The 22,543-nt window shown below is 34.0% G+C and overlaps 1 protein-coding gene across 2 annotated transcripts in view; it reads left to right on the top strand.

Annotated features, from left to right (window-relative positions):
* The first annotated feature begins 9,963 nt into the window (after nt 1-9,963).
* Nucleotides 9,964-22,543, top strand: part of LOC131032931 (agamous-like MADS-box protein MADS1) — a 137,763-nt gene continuing 125,183 nt past the window's right edge. Inside the window, exons 1-2 of one of the 2 annotated variants that reach the window (XM_059218052.1) lie at nt 9,964-10,842; nt 17,191-17,269. In XM_059218052.1, the coding sequence (XP_059074035.1) occupies nt 10,661-10,842; nt 17,191-17,269 (261 nt within the window). In that variant the 5' untranslated portion in view covers nt 9,964-10,660. The remainder of the gene's footprint in view (nt 10,843-17,190; nt 17,270-22,543) is intronic. The other variant, XM_057964041.2, reaches the window with a different exon arrangement.

Genomic DNA, 22,543 nt, shown 5'->3' on the forward strand with positions numbered 1-22,543 from the left:
CAAAAGGACGAGGATCGATGATAAAATAGATTGCAAGACGAGAAGATTGGAAATGACCACGATCGATGACAAATCAATCGCCAAATGACAAGATCGAACATGACAACGATCGATGACAAATCGATCGTTAAAATGACAAGATTGAAGGATTGATGATAAATCGACAAGATTGATAAGAGGACAACGATCGATGACAAATTGATCGCAAGATTGACAAGATTGAAAAGAGGACAAAACCCTAATTAGGATTGACGATGTCCAAAATGATAAGATTGATGATAAGATTGATAAGAGGACAAAAACCCTAATTAGGATTGACGATGTCCAAAATGATAAGAAATTAGCATGCACATTGATGCGATAGGATGAAATCAATCAAAATCATGATTGGATAGTGTTGTCGACAAGACCAAATTCGAAAGTGAGACGAATGAAGAATGTAGAAGAATGACTTGATGCTCGCAAATGATAAAAACCAAGTGCGTGACATAGGAGAAATGTTAATGCGACGCAAAAACCTAAAATGAGGCAATGCGCAAATGTTAAAGTATGACCTCGCAAGAGTTGACCATTTTTAGGTGTCTACAGTTATGTAATCCAATGGTCGTACTTGAACCGACTTGTTTGTAATCTCTATGTGAGAATTAGGTTTTTGTTGTGTTACCGACCTAATTGATTTATTTATAAGGTCAATGAGTTGTTTAGTTTTAGAGTTGGCAAAGTTTTAGTTGAGTGTGTGGTTGCCGAACCGAATAATGTATCTGGAATTTGAGTAAAGGAATACAGGAGCATGAAAAATATCTAAACAAGCAAGTGAAGTGCTATTCAAATAGATCACCAAACTCCTATTGTTTTCTAACAATTACAACAATTAAATCCCCTAACCAGGTAAGCTCTAACAAGCTTGGTGTTATTTAAATCCTCTAACAAGGCGATCCATTAGCTTGTATTCTAAATCCTTTACAAAGGTTACTCCTCACAGGGTATTTCTTCTAACAAGGCATTATAGTCAATCCCTTATTCGAGTGGTCCCTAACAAGAATTTTTGTAAAAGCTTTAACAGGCTTAGCTCCTAACAGGGTGAACTTCATAAGAGTTTAGATAGTTATCTTGTGAGTCTCATCTCATCGTGGTTTTTCCCATTTGGGTTTCCACGTTAAAAATATTGTGTCAAGTGGTGAATGTTTTTGTGGTTATGTTTCTATGGTTGATTTGCTTAACTACTTAATCTAGTTTGATATGTCATGATAACCAACAACAATATGAAATGAATTTTTACTTATGTCAGTAAAAGTATTTGAATGTTTGTAAGTTTCAAGTTGTTTACTGTTAATCTGTTGTAACAGTCAACTGGTTTAGCTTGACAGTTTTTATCTTAACAGTGATATTGCACTGATAGTTCTAAGTTTACTTTGAGAGATTGGTTTTGAGATTGGTGAAGTTTATCAGTTTTTCTATTTACTTATTCACCCCCCCTCCCCTCGGTAGTTGACCGGATCCTTGTTCTGTTCTGTCATCATACCCTCAGTGTTTCCAAGGGTAATTAGCTCCTCCCTTCTTGTGTTTACATACTTTCATTTTTTGCACCAGAACATTTTTTCATATTTCTTCGTTGTTTCTTTGAAAATTCCACATTCCACCAAGTTCTATTTGTAATATTACGCTCACCATTAAACTAAGGATTTACTAAATGCTTTTTTATTTGTGTCTTGGATCTAGTTCTCTTACACCCATCTAAAGCATTGGGCATTAGGAAATCAACATATTCTTGTTTATTGTGTGCTTCTCTATGTACATTTTATTACTTTAATTTTCCATAAAAACCTTTCAAGAGTAGCCCTAAAAAGTTTCTTATCTTCTTGAGCCATGAGGACTCTACCTTGTGAAGGAGATTTCTTTTGGTTGTGGTGAATTCACCCTCCTTGTTACTTATGTATATAGATGTCTAGCTTTACATATATTAGATTATGATCTAATTTCACCTCTATCAAAAGAACCTCAACCACTAATTCTATTAGTATCTAGGTATAATTCAATCAAATGACATAGTTCGCCATAATTTTATTTTATAGGTAATGTTGCCCAAATTTGGCCATGCTCTTATACCATTGTATAAGATCAAGTTTAATAAACTACATATGCCCAAAAATTTTGGCACGTAGTGTGTAATATTAGATTTTCTATCTTGTGGGGTCCTTTCCCAAATTTGATTGCTCTCCTTGTCAAACCATAAGTGGTCCCCTTTCTCTTTGTATTTTATTTTCATATTGGGGGCTTGAATGTTTGCTATTTTACCATTAAAGTCACCAATTATTAAAACTTTCACCATGTCTCTAGAACTTTTTTTTTTTTTTACTAAAGTTAAATGAGCTTGAAGATCTAGATTCCTTTTCTTATAAGATTTTAAGTCTTTTGGAGCGAAGTAGCAAGAAACCAAACTTATTGTTACTTAATTTTCTATTATTTTTTAGTCACATTTACTTTTGTTTGGATCTTCTTTCTCTACTTTTATATTCCTACACCATATTTATTTGATTATTGCCACAACTCCTCCATGCCCTTTACCATTGTTAGTCCTCCGAATCAAAACTTTGCTATTTTGTACTCTTAAATCTCTAGAAATTTACATCCATCATTCTCATGAGTCATCATAAAAATGATAATATATTTTACTTTTGCATTGGTCCTCTTGATCCAAGTCCTCTTCTCTTCTTGGGCTTTATATTTTGTTAGAAAGTCTATTTTCGTGTGTCCCTTATCACCTTTTCTTTTTCACTCTTTCTACCTTTTTTCTTGTTGTACTATGGTTAGGTCCTCCTCAAAGTATGTTTGGGTACCTCTAAGGAAGGTCTCTTGTTCCTTAGTATTATGTTCTTGTCTTCTAGGTTCCTTGAAATAACTCTGACATGCCTTAACTAAGTGCTCTTGCCACCTCTTATTCATTTTCCATCCTACTTGCTTGTTGAATGACTCATAACCATTGTAGTTGGTCTTTAGAAAAACATCTTCTCATCTCTTTTGTGGTTTCTTTCTCAACATATTCTTTTAGTACTTTAATGATGGTAATCATAACCCTACCAATTTTTTCCTTTTATTTATTATCCATCATCTAACTTGTTCTTCTACAAGTTCCCTCTATATGTCTGATGGAATATTCACTACTTGAGTCCAAGATCAGGTCTCCTCTAATTATTCTCTTGGTCTTATTTTATCTTTATGTTGGCCATTATGATTAGATCTCTTTTATTTGTGAATTTCTACTTCCTCCTATCACTCTTGACTTGTTTTTTTATTACTTTGTTTTGGATTAAAATCTACCTTACCAAAATCAATTCATCCTCACCATTTTCCATAGTGTTTCACAATTTATTTATATGTTCCTTGAGTGATTTATTCTCTATTATTACTTGCCAATTGGATTCCAAGACTTCATTTTAATGTATTCATAAAGTGATTCCTCGTTTCTAGGGACTATAGTCTCTTTTTATGATGATTAATTTTTTGACATATAATTTTGAGTTTCACATTAGTGGTGTTATACCAGAACTATATAAATACGTGTTTCCATATTCAACACTTTGTCTCTAATTTGTTGAGTGATTTTCAACCTTGATTTGCTTTGTAAGTGAATTCTTGTTAAACGTTGAGCTCACTTTTTCATTTTTTTTTCCTTTAATTTTTCTATTTTTGTTCTTGTTGGATTTCTAGCTTGTCCACTAAGTTTCTATACACTATTTTGGTAAAATAATTATAAATTTTCACTTGTTTACAAGCCCCACTTTTCAATATTTCCCACGCCTTAAAATTCCCTTGTATTATTTTGCATTTATGTAGACACTTTATTCCACTGAATTTGAGAGTTTATTTTGAAGGTACATTAGTGTGGATGCCCCCAATGCTTTATTTATTACTCTTAATGACCGTTGGAAAAGGGGTGCAAAAAAGCGGTTATGCAATGATAAGTTAAATGGGATTGAATGAATGAATGATGGATTTTAATAACATCCATGAGGCTAAAGTAGCCTATGGGAGCCACATACAACACACCCTATAAAATTAGGGCTTTAGGACTTTAAGCAGTATGTAACCTCTTCTTAAGATCTGCTCTCACATAGTGAATTTTAATTAGAAGATTTGTTTTTTTTTGAGTTGTGTTTCCTCAAAAGGCGTGTTTAAATTGTTCATTTTCAAAATGTTTTCGTAAATGACACAGATGTCATTGTATCCCGAGCATTCCATGAGAAAATTTCGCTCCATCTCTACAACTCATGTGTTACAAAATAGACATATTCTTTTCTCCCATTCTTCTTTAGGCACCTTCCACCTACCTATTTCACATCTCAAGTGATGAGAGTTGGTACGTAATTGAGCCATTAGCATTTTTTTCTTTCCATTTAATATTCACTCCTATGTAAGAATTTTCTTCATGGTCTCCTATGGGGTTCAATTTGTGATATAGTTTATTAAAAAAAATTATGTCTGTCTTGTTTTGTCCATAACCTACTTTTGAATTTTTTCTTCACAATTTATTTTATTTCTGCATCAATGTTTGGGAATTCTTGAATACTCATGTCCCAATTTTTCATCCATTTGTCATTTTGTTTCATCCACGTGTGTTCTTCCTTCTATCTAGTCTTTCCTCCATATTCAACCTAGGCCAACGATGTTCTTCCATATTTTAGATCTTCTTTAGATAACTTACCAAACACACCATCGCTAAAGCTTCCAAAGGATAAGTGTCAGTTTCTGCCAAAATAATATCATATGGGACATTAGTTTTAATTTTGAAACTGCTTATGATTAGGTGTTTTCAAATTCTTTCTAGTTGTTTCCATTTATGATTTGATATACTACTTCCCCAAATTTTACATCCATAAAGAATCACCAGAGTGACAAGCAAACCAAAAAGCATTCTCTTGTTTTTCCAATCCCATAGCTCAACATTTCTACACATATTTTGTAGTGAGTACAATGCTTTCCAACCTCTTTGAATTCTTTTTGCTCTACACATTTCCCAACTCAACTTGTTGTTAATATCGAGCTCGAGATGTTTTATTCATTCACAACTTCCAACTGACTTTCTTCAAAGAGAAAGTCATTTTGTGCCTTTTTATTTCTTTTTAGAGAAATGATCATCACTTTGGTCTTTCTAATACTGACTTGCATCTCAACTTCTTGGCAAAATGCTTCAAGTGTCTTCAAGTGTTCTCTCAAAGCTTTGACAGTTTTAGCAATTAATATGAGATCACCTATGTATAGAATTAATTTATTATATAATTATCCAAGTGGTTTCCTTCTCTACTAGTATTGTTTAGCCATTCTTCTAACTTGTCAATGTATATCCCAAACAATGTTGGGGATAGTGGGAATCCTTATTTGACCCCAATATCACTGTGAAAATATTTTGACATTCCCTCCGAGGTTTTGATTTTAGCCTTGACCTACTCTTATAGCCTATGAATTGCAACCCTAAGCTTATTTGGAACACCCAATTCTTCCATCCTCTTCCACAGTTTATCTCATGGGACCGTATCAAAAGCTTTTCTAAAATCTACAAAACAGTAAAATGCCCCACCCCTTTGGGTAATATTCTATAATATTTCAACTAAGAACCTAAGTGTAACACCATGGTCTATAGTAGAATGTTTTGGCCTGAAACCAACTTGTCCTTTGGCTCTTTTTCCTTCCATTTCTACCTAGCTACTAATCCTTCGTTCAATCATGAGCTTCCAAACAATTTCCCGAGAAGAGGGTTGACCATAATGGTGCGGTAATTTGATGGATTGTTAATATCATTGCTTTTGTGAAGGGGGACCACAACACTAGTCCAATTTTCTAGAAAACCCTCTTGAGTGACATTGTTGAAGATGCAGTTGATATGAGGTGCAAGGACCTCAATAACCCACTTTAGATATTTTGCTTGCAGTCTATCTATATCTTGTGCCTTTCACCCTGCGAACCTTTTTATGCCTTGTGTTGATATCTTCAATGGTAAAAAGTTCAGTAGTGACATTGATTATCGAAGCTTCCTATTTATCTTGGTCACATTCATATAGCATCTTTGCATATTCAAACCATTGACCTTCTATGATATTGTTCTCTATTTGATTTCTCTTTTGTTGTAGCTCTTTCCAAAATCTTTTGGGGTTTTACTTTCCAAGGCTAATCAATATTTCATTCTTATTTTTACTTTCCTTGTCCATGCCCCCCTCTCGCAAATTTATTTTTGCTAACTTGCATTCCGCATCAAACTAAGGATTTTTTGGGAAAGTGTTCTTTGATGATCTTCTATATCCAGTCTTTTACACATAAGTAGAGCTTTGTGAATTGAGGGGACCAACATATCCTTGCCTACAAGATGATCATGATTATTTTCTAATTCCTTAATAACCCATTTGAGGATAGCCTTGAATATTTTCTAATTCTCTCGAGTCGTGATTATTCTCCCTTGTGAGGGTGCTTTCTTTTGTTTAGGATGTGTTTGTTCTTCCTGCTGCATGTTTATGTAAATGACCAACTTTAGATATATTGGGTTATGATCCGAGTTTAGCCCTAGTGGACGTTCTCCTATCTTCAATTCTATTAACCTTGAAGTGTGATCTTGTGACCAAATAACATAGTCAATAACACTTTGACCGTTGTATGTTTTGCAAGTAATGTTTCTGGATTCTGGTCATGCTTTCATACCATTACATATGACCATGTTGTGCAAACTGCATAAACTCAACAATTCTGCCCCAAAATGAGTATCATTGCCCTTACTGTCCTGTGAAGGTCTTTCCTAGTTTTGATCACTCTCCTCTTCTAACCATAAAGGGTCACCTTTTTCTTTGCAGCTCCTTTCCAAATTAAGGGCCTAGTTGTTTGTTGTCCTAGCATTAAAGTCACCTATTATTAAGACTTCCCCCATGGTATTAAATACAAAAATGTCTTTTTTTAGTGAGGAATACAAATCTTCTTGATTTAGGTTCCTTTTCTTATATGATTTTGAGCCTTTTGGAGTGAAATAGCATGCTGTCAGCCTTATAGTTACTTGATTTTCTATTATTTTCAATCATATATATTGCTTGTTTGGGTCTTCTTTTTCTTGTCCTTTGCCACTATCAGTTCATTCATTCCACACTGAAGCTTTTGTGTACCCCTCAAACTCTAGAACTTTATATCCTTCATGCTCACGTGTCTCTGTAAGAACTATAATATCTTTATATGTTTCTATGGGCCCTAAACTAGGTTCTCTTTTGCATGGGAAACCTCTACAATTCTAGCTTACCATTGTTAAGTATTCCCAGGGGGCCTCAAATTCCTATTTCTTATGTCAATCTGTCGTTGATTTGGGCCTTTCCATTTTATAACCAAGCGCATTTTCCGATGTCTTTTGCTGCCTTTACTTTTTCCCACTCTATTCGCCTTTCTTCTTGCTGAATTATTGGGCTGCAGCTAAACTGGCTCCAAAACCACACAATACAGATCAATAACCTTCATGTTATTCATTTTTGCGAAAATGATAGATTGTTGATTGTGATCAACAAAATTAGGTACGAATTTGATTTTTCAATTTTTTTCAAAAAATCAATAACACGAGTTTTGGAGCTGGTTTAGCTGCATCCTCATTATTGTTAGGTCCTCATCTAGATATATTTGTGTACCATTGAGGAACCTTTTGTTTCTTAGTATCTGTAGACACCTAAAAATGGTCAACGCTTGCGGAATCATACTTTAACATTTGCGCATTGCCTCATTTTAGGTTTTTGCGTCGCATTAACATTTCTCCTATGTTTCGCACATGGTCTTTATCATTTGTGAGCATCGAGTCATTCTTCTACATTTTTCATTCGTCTCGCCTCTCGAATTTGGTCTTGTCGACAACAATCTCCAGTCATGATTTTAATCGATCTTACCTTATTGCATCAATGTGCATGCTCATTTGTCATTATTTTGGACATCGTCAATCCTAATTTAGGGTTTTGTCCTCTTGTCAATCTTGCGATCGATTTGTCATCGATCCTTGTACTCTTATCAATCTTGTCGATTTATCATCAATCCTTCAATCTTGTCGTTTAACGATCGATTTGTCATTGGTCATTGTCATGTTCGATCTTGTCGTTTTGCAATCTATTTTGTCATCGATTCTTGTCCTCTTGTTCGATCTTGTCATTTTGCAATCGATTTGTCATTGATCGTTGTCTGTCTCAATTATGTCAATTTGGATCAATTAGTCATTGTTCCTCGTCAATTGGTGCATTTATTAATTAAATCATTTATCACATTGGTCCTTTGTTAATCAGAATCATGATCAAGTCAATTATCATTCATCAAGACCTAATTCATCTTCTAGGGTTTCGTGATTTAATCCTTTAACCTTGTGTGTGTCATTTCTTCCTCTAGGATTAATAAATTATTTATTTATCCTAAGTCTTCTCATTGCAATTAAATGTTAATTTAATTGGCTAATTATTCCTCTTTGTGAATTAATTAATAAATGACAAATTATTAATTAATTTACCTAATTTCTAATTTTCATCAATTTCTTAATTCTTAAATTCTTAATTCTCTAATTTTCTAATTTTCTAATTCCTAATTTCAATTTCCTCCTATTTCTCTCCTAAATTCATGGAAATGACATGTCAATTTGTCATAATTTGTCATAATTGACAATCAATCAATTTTTGACATAGAAGTTGTCATAATTTGTCATAAATCATAAATCAACAAATTTTGCATAGAAAGTGCATAATTTGTCATAATTGACATAATTGACATAATTGATTTGCAATTTCCATTTGAATTGAATCATGCTAATCTTGTCATCTCTCCAATTCTTCTATAAATTGGATGAATTTCTTCAATCGAATCCCCTAATCAGATTATCGAATTTCTAGTTAATTGCGCTTCGAGTATTCTTGAGCAATATCTTATTTACTTGCTTTCATATCATGATCATGCACTAGTAGGTGAGATCCACAACAAAACTATTTGGAGAAGAAAGAAGAACAATGGAGCCGCATGAAGGAAAATTTGGATTTACATCTGGTTTGCATAATCTTTTTGAATGTTTTATCTTTATGTCTCTATTGAATGTGTTTAGGATAGATCATTGCAATTTGCTTTTGTGATTGAGCTAGATTAGTATTTCTATATGCTTGTGATGATTCTTAATTTCCTATGCTACAGTATCATTTTTTTAAATCTCGTATACTCTTTAATGTAACCCTTACATGTCTGCCCCAAGGTAACATTCCCGTCATAGGCCTCTCAACTTGTTTACGCCCTTTAAAGTTTTATATTGTTTCAACATTGCTGGTTGTGCAATCCGTTGATCTATAATATTTTTGACACCTGATTCTTCAGTATCGTTGTTTGAAACACCTGAATCTTAAGCAGGGGTCCCATGAGGGGAGCTTAAGCTCTATTTTTAAGGAAGAGGTGGTCCCATGATTTTTTTTTTGTGCTGGAGGATTATTTGGAATCTTTTCCAAAAAAATAGAAGCCCCTACTTTTTAGGCATGCAAATTTGAGCGGGTGAAAAAGGGGTGGGGCAATAGCCCCACCAGCTTAGGATGGTATCTGCCACTTGTCAAACATCTAAGTTTAATTTCTATTAAAAAATAGTTTTGTAGGGAAATAAATTATTTTTATTTGTTTTTATTATGCACATACAAAGATATTATATTAATGAGACCACGAGCTTCCTTAAATTTTAGAAGTTAAATTTTTAAGCTGAACTACATCACAAAATTCATAAGATTGTCAGCTTTAAAATTTTCCTAAAAAATCCGAGGAGCTCCAACTCTATTTTTTAGGAATCCCCTCCATGGAACCCTCACATTAGAACTCGGTTACTTTGTGTGTTCTCCTTTATTAGAACCCACCCTTAATTGGCTACGGTAAAAAGACTCTTTTGTTTTAAGAGTATATTTAAAACCCCCAAGGTAACATTGCCATTATAGGCCTCTCAGCTTGTTTATCCCCTTTGAAGTTTTATATTGTTTCAACATTACTGGTTGTGAAATCTGCTGATCTACAATGTTTTTGTCACCTGATTCTTCAGTATCTTCGTTTGAAACACCCGAATCTGCCAGGCCTCCGTTACATTGACTATTCTGCTTCATTAGAACCCACCCTTGATTGGCTACCGTGAAAAGACTCTTTTGTTTTAAGATTATGATTTGCTTTGACTGAAAGATTGCAATGTTTTCTTGTGCATACAAAAGGAAAACAAAAAGATGCAAGACAGGCGGGGCCAACTGTTTCCGCTTGCAACTACAAAATCCTCGAAAGCCCATAAAAATCTTCAGTGACCAGCACTTCAAAGGCCTAAACCTGCGCGGAAAAGGTTAATTCACCGCTGAAACCCTTGAAATGGGCATTGAATGAAAGCAGTCGGTGTGACCTTGAGCGAACGCATTTTTTTAAAGTTTGTTGGTGACTAAGCACGAGATTAACACGCCAAACAACAGTTACTGTGAAGAGGACATAGGGCTTGCTATTTAATTAGGTTTTGAGGAGTAAGGAAATCCACATGTGTATATAGAATATAATACAAGACTGGAGCGTCCATTCGTATATGCTTATGCCCATTATATGATCATTTGAGTGGTGGGAAGCTGCTGTTCGGCTGAGGGGTATTTGCAATCTGCAACTGCTGCATCTACAAAACAGAATGGTGAGGGGCAAGGTGCATATGGAAAAAGTACAGGACCCTGTAAATCGTCGGGTTACGTTCTGCAAACGCAAGACATGCCTGTTGAAGAAGGGTAAGGAGCTTTCTACTCTTTGCGACGCGGAAATTGGCCTCATCATTTTCTCGCCGACGGGGAAACTTTACGAGTTTGCTAGCCCCAGGTAAGGAATCTTCATTTTCCCTGTGCATTGCAGTCTCCAAGCAGTGAAAATTACTTAATAGTTTATTTCCGAAGTTAATGAATTTTGAAATATAAAATTTAGCTTTTGCACATGCCGAATAAAATCTAGAAGAAAATTGTGTAATAGATTTCTGGATTAGATTGTATGTAGAGATAAAAAGAAATCACTTATTATGTGCGGCGAGTTCTGCAGCATTAGAGGAGCAGAAGTTCCTGTAATTTTTTTTTTCGAAGGAAATCGGTTTGTTTTGACAAGCCATACTTTACTAATCTCCGTGCAGCGTGGAGGGCACGCTATTCATCAAGTGCAAGTGGCGCTTAGATCCCGTGATTGCCGTACCCTAGTTTGTACCCTCATTCACAAGACTTGCTATACCACCTCTCGCATTCATACTTAAAACATTCATTGTCATCATTGCACCAATGGAGAGAGGGGGCCTATAGGTAGCGTTGTACAAAACCTGCACCGACTCATATGTGCTCATAATGAGCAGATTTTAAAAGAAGTTTCGAAGGAAGGCTAAGTTTCTAGGACAAATCTAGGCATTTGGATAGAAAAGAATGTATGAATGAGTGAATGAGTTTTAATGATGTCTATGAGGTCATTGATTTATGAGATCAGAGTTTTATTTTGACAATTTTCAAGTTTCTTTCAATGTTGATGTTTCTATTGTGGATCTCCATCAAGAAACTCGTGTTTTTGTGAAGCCTTGCCTCTTCAAATAATTCGTTTAGACTGTTTACTTTAAAATTGCTTTTATATTGTGTATGAATGTCTTCATATGCTGAACAATCAAACATGAAGTGCCGTTAGTTTTCCACCACCCCTTTATTATAGAAAAGCAAGTTTTTTCATCTATCTACCATCTAAGATGATGAGAAATGGTTCCCAGTTGCAGAACTAGAAGTCTAACCTTTCTCTTAATTGTTATCCTTAGGTAGTCGTTTTCATCATGTTCCATTAAGGAGTTGAACTCTTTAATATAGTGTGCTTTTTTTCAACCAACTTGTTTTGTCCACATGTTAATTCTAAATTTTTCAAGCACATACTTTTTTATCTCTTCATTATTATTGGGGCAATCTTGCAACAAGATGTCCCACTTGCTCAATCACTTGCTATTCTACCTCATCCAAGCCCTCTTCCTTCGTTTCAATTTCTCCTCAACAACAATTTTGAGCCAGCATTGCTTGTCCATATGTTTAACTTTTTTTAAATAGCTTAGCGAACGTATTATTGTTGAGGCCTTCATTAGGAACATTCTTGCTTCTGTCAAGAGAATCTCATTAGGGATCATTGATTTGACCTTGAGGCTATTAATGATAGTATGCTTTTGGATTCTTTCTAATTGTCTCTATTTGTGATTTGATAAGCTACTCCCCCAAATCTCACAACCATAAAGAACAAGTAGCATAATCAACTAACCAAAAAAAGAAACCTAAATTTTTTGGACGACGTCTATTTTTGAAAAGTAGGAAAGCTAAGTTAATCAAACAACATCTATTTAAGTTTATCGAACGACATCTATTTTTTAATATTTATATAATCAACAAATTACATAAAAGAAAGCAGTAACTGGTTGTCCTGGAAAAAAATAACCGAACCACTACAAACAGTTCAAGACAAGCAAAACGCTGTGGGCAGCAACATGGCTTCCAGTATTCCACACGAGCCTAACAAACTAATACAACATAACAAAATTACAACTAGAACTCTAGATAGAAACACTTCCTAACAAACCCATAATTTGGTGTAGTTGTAAATCTGACACACAAACACTGACAAATCCTCCATAATCTAAATAGAAACAAACATATAATTTGGTATATTTGTAAATCTGGTTGTGAACTCAAATCTCTTATCTCCTAATATTGATAAACTAATATTAGAACTTGTATACATCTTTTATGCATGACGCTTTCCTTAACAATCTTATGTGAAAAATATCTACCACTCCTACACATCTAGTGTCCTATGTCACTACTTCCTATAGCTTGAAGATACATTGGTTCTTCTTGACCCTACTTGACATGATTATGTTGAAATTCGTTTATTTGTGTTACTCTTACTTTCTGTACCACATGTGATATAAGCAAGATTCATTCATTGTTCAACTATACAATGGTCATCATCTTGGTGATTCCTTGTACCTAAAACTCTAGATATATCTTAAATTATTTTTTAATTGTTAACAAAACTTTGCCTTTACTTCTCTAGCATAGGCAACACCCATTAGATGTAGAAAACCATTTGTGATTTGTCATCCAGATTCACTTTATTTCTATTAATGTACATTGAAAGGGGAGGGGTGTGGTGGGGTGGGGTGGAAGTGGGGGGAGGGGTTGAATCAATGTTCTGCAATTCACAAATTTATTAAATTGATTCTTAAACCACCGGATGCATAAGAATGAAAGTAATGTGCAGAAATATAAACCAATAAACCACAAAATCATAACACTAGAAATTTTACGTGGAAACTCGGAAAGGGAAAAACCATGGTAGGATTTTAACTTACAATATTATTATACTTTGATCAGGAGTGTGATAATATTACAAAAAGAGGAATGCACTTGCATTCAGGCACCCAACCTAGAGCTCACTACTCAAATACAAAAGAGGGCTACAACCTGGAGGACTCACTGTGTTATAAATGATTACAATAGTGTCTGAATTGAAGAATAGCATCTATTAATGCCAAATAGTAGTTCTGGTTAAGCACAATTTGTCTTCTGCAACTGTTCTGTCTCTCTACTCTGCTCTGCTGCTCTATCATATACTGGAGCACTAAAACCTTCAATTACATTCACCAAACTTCGCACATTCGCTCATATAGTCTTCTCAAACTCATACCATATCATAAAATGCTCAAATGAATTGGTCTTATATATCGGCATCAACAAAACAAATCAATTCTCATGTCGGCTTCCAAAAACTGCATAACATGCAACATGAAACGTGTAACCAACAAATCGGCTCAATCCATCCACAAATCCATATGCGGGCCTAAACAAGATGATAATAAGCTTTACACATGTTGACCCGATTTCCTTGAACTCGAAACCAATCACCGAAATCATCCCAAGGATTCCGGATCACACGTTACATCAAAATAACTCTATTCTTCTTGAATTATCGATTACCGGACCTTCAATCTCGCTCGTGAATCAACACCGGAAACTAGGATTACAGAATAACTTGCCTCGAACGTCGAATCATCTTCCTCTACTACCACAACCAAAGTTGTGCAACCAAAATCAAGATCTACATACTGTACTCATACTTTGTCGGATACTGTATTCCACCTTCCAGACTAATGCCTAATGGATAATGCAACTTCTGGTAAATCAAATCTACATATACCGGATATGATTTCTGAATTGAGTTGCCATCAATGACAACTCCTAAGCATTTCTCATGCATCAATCTTCACCGGAACAGTCTCTCATGCCAACAAAACTCCAGATATATCTTAAATTATTTTTTAATTGTTAACTAAACTTTGACTCTACTTCTCTAGCATAGGCAACACCCATTAGATGTAGAAAACCATTTGTGATTTGTCATAAAGATTCACCTTATTCCTATTAATTAAGAGATGGAAAATATAACAATATAGTCCCACTTATCAATTAAGAGATGGAAAATATAACAATATAATCCCACTTATTAATTAAGAGATGGAAAATATAACAATATAATCCCACTAAGTAAAGGAAAGTAAGAACTGAACACAATATACCAAACTAATGTATGCACATCTAAACAAAAAATTAAAATGATCTACTCATACAAAATCGTTTCTCAAGCATTATATTTCATCCTTAAGTGAGAAGTTAACCAAAGATAGATGATAACCTATGTAATCTAATTTATAGATGATTTAGAATTCTACTTATAAATTAATTAAATTATTCCCTTTCCTCTAATATTGAATGATAAATTAGGTACAATATTTTGACTATTTAAAAAACCCTAATATGCATGAACATTATTATTCAAGAGGGGAAACTTAAAAAAATTACACTAGTTGATCAATAAGTTCTCTAATTGTGTTAACTAAATCAATGATTCAATTTGCTTCTAAAACTACTTCTCCATGTGTCTCAAGTAGACATTTATTCTTGAAGCCCTAATAGAAGATGTCTAAAAAAATTTACTAGGGTGTAGGATGCCTATCAAGTTTCCGTAAAGGGGGGAAAATGGTGGAAATGTAGTAGGGAAGGGGCCTGATATAACTTTGTCGGAAATATATGCAAAACCAAATGTTGTAGGGCTAATAAACTTTTCCTAGCCCACCAAAATCTCATCACTTTACAAAAACATTGGAATGTTACTGAACATTCTATACTTAAAAATTCATCAATTTTTTTAGAACTTCGAACTTAGGACACATACATAAGGGATGAAGGAGAACAACACGTAGACAAATATGAGAAAGGGGACAAAATTGAAGATCCCTTAGATTGATTATTTATGATGGATAATATAAGACATAAATACACAAAAAATAAGGGACTCAATTTTTTTTGGGTAAGGTTTACATTGAGCATCAACAATATTAACTAGTTAATAGCACAATCGTGATGAAAAGAGTTCAAAAAGAACATGACAAGGTGTTGGTTGATATAAACACCTTTAAATGCTACCTAGGAAAGCTAAACAATATGGTTATATTGCTTTAAGTAGGAAAGTTAATTTGTCTAAAAAAATAAATAAATATTAAATATTAAATGGAAAAAGGTCATACATGAAATGGAAAAAGTAGATCATAAGAAATAACTTATCTCATAGAATTATGAAAGTAGCTTTCTCTTTCGAAGAGTTTGAGATTATAGATTAGATAACTCTATATTAGCTTTGCTAACACTTATTAGATGAAGCAAATATTTGGATCATTTTTTCATTTTAAAAATTGCTTCAAATTTTCATGAGGGCTTTACTTAGTGAGCTTGGGTTATAGCACGTGTGTTCATGAAATACTAGCTTGGGTTATAGCACGTGCATTCATGGAATACTAAAGAATCCCCTTATTTAAAAAAAATATTGCCCTAAACTCCTTTTTTGTTATCCCCTTCCAATATATAGAACGAATTAAAATCCTCCCTATTTTCACCAAATATTGTATTTTTTCATAGTCAGAATTAAAAAACCCCCCTATTTTCACTGATAGGCAATATATTGCACCCTCATTTTTGGGATATTAAACCCCCCAATACGAATGCACGTGATATAATATTGCCTAACTAGTGAAGGCCCCGTGCAAATTTCACTCTACAATTATGATAGTTCTCTAATATCAGCATCTTTGTTTGTGGTTTCTTACAAGATAATCAATTAAAATTATTGATTATAAATAATATTAATAATATTTACTCAAAATTTAAATACAAACTTATTAATATCTTATTCAAATTGATTTTATGAAATTTCTTTCTATTTTTATATTGTACAAATTAAAATTTGTACATCATAAGATTATATTTTATCAATTGATTACATAATAATTCATTAATACGATCCATCAATTTTAAATTACCCATATTTAAAAAAATTATATTAGAGATTGCCCCATTCAATTTAAATATAAATTATTTTATGTTGTGAATAAGTTTAAGTCCATAATTTGAGGATGACACTTCCTATAGTAGATGGAGCAATATTTATTTGTAAGATGTATTCTCAATGTACATGTAATAATTAAATTAGTTTTAATAGAAATCCGAAAAATGTTCAAAGTTTGTTGTGATTTTAAATTAAATTATCCTTTATTATCTATTCATTGGTAATCCCAAAATTTGGCCATTTAGAGTTTCATTCGTTTTTCTCATAATCTTAATATTACTAGGCACCTCTAAGAAATTTATTGTTTGGTTTTTGAGGCTTTATATAGTTCTAGAGATTTTTTCTATATTCCTTGATGATTTCTAGAAGGCATGTGAATCTCAATATTAAGCTTAAGTCAAGATAATGTGAATATAATATGAATACTATAAGATAATGTAGGAAAATATATGACTGACTTTTTGACTTTTGAACTTTTGGCAATATATATAACATTGCTTAATTATCAGTGCTAATTCATGATCCAATGTTTTTATTTATAAATTGACCTTTCATTTTAGTAAATGACATTTTATTCTATATGTATTAAACAATAAAAATACATATATAATAAATATATTGTTTCATTTTATTTATTTCTTGAAGTAACATCTTTTTTAGCTATTAAAAGTAAAATTTTATAATTTGTATATTAAACACAAGTAAAATGTGTGTTAATTTATTTATCAAATAAAATTTAAGTGACTGGAATATTTATTTTTGATCAAGCATGAGGAGAATAACGAAGAAGTATCAAAAGTTTGGTGCTTCTATGGGACGCCACATACCATTAGATGAACATTTAGAGGTATAATTTAAATTTTGTTTATTAAATTCTTTGAATTTAGTGATGATATAATTAAAAATAGTTAGGTAGTAATATAAAAAACCTATTCAAATTTGTTTCTTAAAATCACTTTTGAAACTTTATGGTGTTTACATTTTGTGTTAATGTATTGCTTCAACTATTTTATAGAATTATTAGGTATTAAGAATTTAAAAGATGAAGTTCGTAGCTGATGATCTTGTGAGTGAATGATTATTATATGCTATTTAGTGAGAAATAAGAGAAAAATGTTGGTGGCATATATTTATTTTGAGATACAAGTTATAACCTTTTAGGAAGAAAAAATAGAACATAATATTATATGTATTTTTTAATATTTGATGATAAATTTAAATCAATAAAACATATTTTGCACTAATAAGAATATTGTCTTTCTTCACTCCTAGATGTATTTATAGAACAAAATTCTATAGATCTTTCATTTGCTAGCTCAAATTGATGTACTTTCTATAACAAAATAAAACTAACAATAAGAGCACTCAGTTATACTGAGAGGGTAGCGGGTGAATTGATATAACAACAACCTTTTACTTTCCAAACTTAATGAATCACAATTGCAATACTTCAAAAATTAATATTCCAAAATGGTAATGTAAATGCAAGATCAAGCAGTGAAGAACACATGAATTACATGGAAACCCTTGGGGGAGAAAACATCAATAAAATATTACTTTTGTTTTAGAAACTCCTTACAATGGTGTTCGCACATCAACTACAATGGTGATTGATGAAAAGAGAGCTTATCTTGAAAAAGGATAAAGGTTGAAACAATAATGAAAATACTTGAATCTGCGAATGTTATTTTAGATATGAAACCCTTGGCTTGAACTCTCTAATAAGGCTTGATATTTCTTGAATGATGTTCACGTTTGCCTTCATCACAAAGGAACACATCAAAATTGATCTTGATTGATGAAACAAATATGTAGACTTGCATGCTTGATTCCTTGATTGTAGATATATAATTAAGATACTTATCTCAATGAGAATTGAATCATGTAGGTTCTAGTTTGAAATGAGAGAGGGAGTTGTATTTATATGCAACTTCCATCTTTTGAAGTTTAATTTTTGGGGAAGGTCAACATTAGAGGACAATTTACCACTACTTGCAATGTTGACATTCGTAATTCAAAATTTAGGGCCAAACTACTCGGATAGGGGTGTTGGAAACCCTAGTCCTAGTAGTTTGAGTTATAACAAAAGTTGTGAGTAGGTGATTGTACCAAGTTTTTTGAAACGGTCGCAAAACTGATCATAATCAGACATGAATTAGGTACAAATTAGGCACAACCACCAAAGTACGTTCAAAGTGAGTGTAAAATTGTAAAGGGACTCAATTTTCTTTGTACAACCATGACGCCTTATGCAGTGTTCTCTTGCACTATGATTTTATCAATTACGGTTTAGAGTTTCTCTAAAAGAAGGTTTGGTATAACTCAATAATGATTCCTTTTTTGCCTTTTCTCTAGGTACAAAAGGAGGAATGCAAGGAACCTCTAAAGTTTGAGAGATAGGAAGAGGTCGAGATGGTGTTACAGATTTTCCTTATTATCCTATATGGGATGGCGGAGGTGGAATTGTAACATACACACTAGATACTCTAGTGAGGGAACGATTTCCTATTCAGGATATGGTTCACTCATTACTTGGGTAGGAATAGTTACTTATATACCTATAGATGTTGAGGGATCCTTAGGGGTAGTAGTTAGAGTGGATCCTGAGGAACTACCTAAGGATAACTCTTGGCTTTAAAATTTTGGTAGGAAATAAAAAATATATCTTTACGAGGTCGAATGGGTTGAGGTTGTTTTTGATTAGTGTAAAACAAGTTTTTACAGGGACCTGAAATCCACGCAAAAAGAAATAGTCATTAAAGACAATCCAAACGCCAAGCCACAATGGGCCGGTAGCAACAAAAACAACATAAAACATGGTCTAAAAACCTAGAGATTATACAATTTCATGCAGCATTTGAACAGTGTTAACATTTCTATCAATAAAAATCCTATTGATATCAACAAGCTCCTCCATATCACTAGCTTTGACCTGCTTACCTTTATCCCTGCTTTGAGTACGAGGTGAAGGTCATTGATTATTTTGGGTCTCGCCTTCCGGGATGGACTCCTTCTACTTGCCCTTGCCACAAACTGATATGGAGGGGGAAGCATGAGTGGCTGAGGGCGATACATTGAGAGATTGGGCTTTTTCATTCAGTTTCTGAAGGCCCTCCATGCTATTAGTCATAGTTGTTCTGCTCATTACAATAATAGCTCTCAACTTCTCATTGACCTTATCCAAAGCCACCTTTCATAATAGTTGTTCATAATTTTTTCTTCATGGTCATTCTTCATGGCCTTAATATCCGACACTAACTTTTTACTATGATCAAGTAGGTTGTTTGTGTTGTCCAAGGAGGGGGAGTTCAAAGAGCTCTGTCTAGTAGTAAGATTATTGATCTTGCTTTTCAACCCAGAGATGTCTGTGACCACCCAATTAAAGAAACTAGTTTGTCCTTCCATAGTCGCCTTCACCACAATCTCACCAGCCCCAGTATCCACCACAAAGGAGCTCGTATCTTTACCCACAGGCCTAGGGGTGGAAATCCAGATTTTGTTTATCCACATCAAGCCTAGGGGTGTTTCCAACCACTTTTTTCATGGCCATTTTATTTCCTTGAGAAGTCTCCAGGGGAGGGGTTTTTCTTTTCACACCAGAGGCAAAGCCCAGCTTGAAGTTCCTATTATTGCCATCAAAGTATAGGGGATTAGGGGCTTCACTTAGTGAACCTGGGTTATATCACGTGTGTTCATGGCTTACTAAAGAATCCCCCTATTTTCAAAAAATATTGCCCTAAAATCCTCTTTTGTCATCCCCTCCCAGTACACAACCTAAATTAAAAGCCCCCCTATTTTCACCAGATATTGCATTTTTTCATAGCACGAATTAAATACCCACCTATTTTCACCGATAGGCAATATATTACCGTTATTTTTGGGATATTAGACCCCCCCAATATGAATGCATGTGATATAATATTGCCCAACTAGTGAAGCCCATGTGCTTTTCCCTTTTTGGCAGAGCTAGGGCTATAGGAATCAAGGACAAACTCATCAGAGGGGGCATAATTACAGTCTCCCTTATTAGATAACTCCTTATCAGAATTAAAACCCTTTCCTTTAGAAGAGGTTTTCTTTTTATGGGTACCCAGGTGGAAAACTTCTTCATTAGAAGTTTCAGACTCCGAGGATTCATCAGTGTAGTGTCAATGGACATTTTGGGCGTAGATATTTTTCTTTCTGGAAGCCAAGGGGTGATGCTTAATCTCAAGGGATTTAACATGTTCAACAATCAGGGGAATTAAACCCCGATGAAGAACAGGGGAGCTCCATTTTTTGAGGTGGGTATTAACACTATTACACAGAGAGAAAAGAAAATATAATGGATTTGAAATGCACCTATCATGCCTAAAATGGTTCAAAATGGTTAAATGATAGGTAAAAATGCTTTTGTAGCATCTGTCAAGAGTAATGTACCTCATAATAGCTTCAACAACATCCGCCCACAGGGATTTTGGGTCCTCACAATTGTATCCTCCAATAGTGTGATAGACTTTAGCGCTCTCGTTCTTTTGGAGAAATATTTCAAGGGCTTCCTTTGTAGCTTTCTTGTCTCTGTAAAATTTCCTTCCTTCCATAAGCATCCCTTTAACCTCAGCTATGAGGTTCTCATCCACCACGAATTCACCCCCGAACACCCGTAGGATGCCTTTATTCCTACATTTGACGAAAGGACAAGTAGCCCTAAGGTCGTGGCCATGAAGTTTCTTGATATATGGTGTCATTCTTCCCTTCGACAATTCATCTCAAATCTCCTCCTTATTTCTCCATTTTTCATATGAAAAGTTGTCCAACTTCTGGAAACCATAACTTTTGATTCAGTTGTCCGATTGATTCGTTGTTTGAAGCGTTGGAAAGTTCTCAGAGTGAAAAATATCAATAAATCTGTGTAGTGAAAGGATTGATGTGGAAAATTGCATTTTTTATGAGCTAGGCTTTTGGGCCTCTTGTGCAGAGAGTGTGAAGGTAAATTTTTTATAAATTCTACATTATGTTTTAATTTTTATTCATATTTGTCTTTTATTTGCTTATTTTCATTCATCTAAAGTGTTAACATTTTACAATATTTGTAGTTCATTGAGCCCTTGGTAGTTCTCCTATGAGTTAGTGATGGGGAGAAACCTGCAATGGGCTACATATATGCAAGTATGGATAGTGCCAAGGAGGCCATTAGATTTATCTATGTAACCGATGAGAGTAAGTATTGTCCCATTTGGGAGATCATTGATAGGAGATGGTAGCTTTAGCTTCACAAGCCCCCCATGTAACTTCTAATCACCTCAATCTGCATTCCATTTTCGCCTTAATTTCAAGGTTGATGAGGATGTTTATAATAGGCTCTACCCAGTGATAGAGCGGATGTCGTGTGGTGATACCAACACTATTACCCACAAGATATAGGCCTTTTCTAATGCACAATGAAATCTATTCTCTCATCAAATTGCAAAGAAAATTAGACAAAATTGCAAGCAGGTAAAAATATATTTTAATGATATAATTTAAATTTTATATTACTAAATTTATTATGAAATCTATAAACTTTAAACTTAAAGTCTTAAAGTTGGAAATGAGGCTTATTTTTTTATTTTTCTCATTTAAGACAGATTGTGGCAAATGTTTGGTCCCAAAACATTAAATCTTAAGAGGATAGCCTTTTGCATTTGAGCCAACCATGTAGTGCTTCTTATTGTGAGCTCAATCGAAGTATGTTTGAGCACATAAACTCCAAGAGGCACAATATATTATTTGTCGAGAGGTTGAGTGATCTTGTCTTTATTTATTATAACCTTCATCTTAGATAGAGATAGGTCCAAGGAGGTTGATCAAGAATTTGAGTGGGTCACTAAGGCTATGGATCCTGTTTCTAGTGACGAGGACCTTGATTGGGTTGACTAGGTAGATAGAGAGGCTGAGGCTGTAGCCATGGCAGAGGATGAGGATAGAGAATGAGTAGACACAGACACAACTGATGTTGGGGAGGGTGGCACGGAGTCACAAGTAGAAATTATGGTTATTAAATCATCTAGGACCTACCTTAGACACCTTTGTGGAAGGGATGCAAGCTCCTCTGAGCCATAGACCTGTGGTTATTGTTTTGATATTTGTTTGAAACATTTAA

The sequence above is a fragment of the Cryptomeria japonica genome, chromosome 3, assembly GCF_030272615.1.
Source record: "Cryptomeria japonica chromosome 3, Sugi_1.0, whole genome shotgun sequence".
NCBI lineage: Eukaryota > Viridiplantae > Streptophyta > Pinopsida > Cupressales > Cupressaceae > Cryptomeria > Cryptomeria japonica.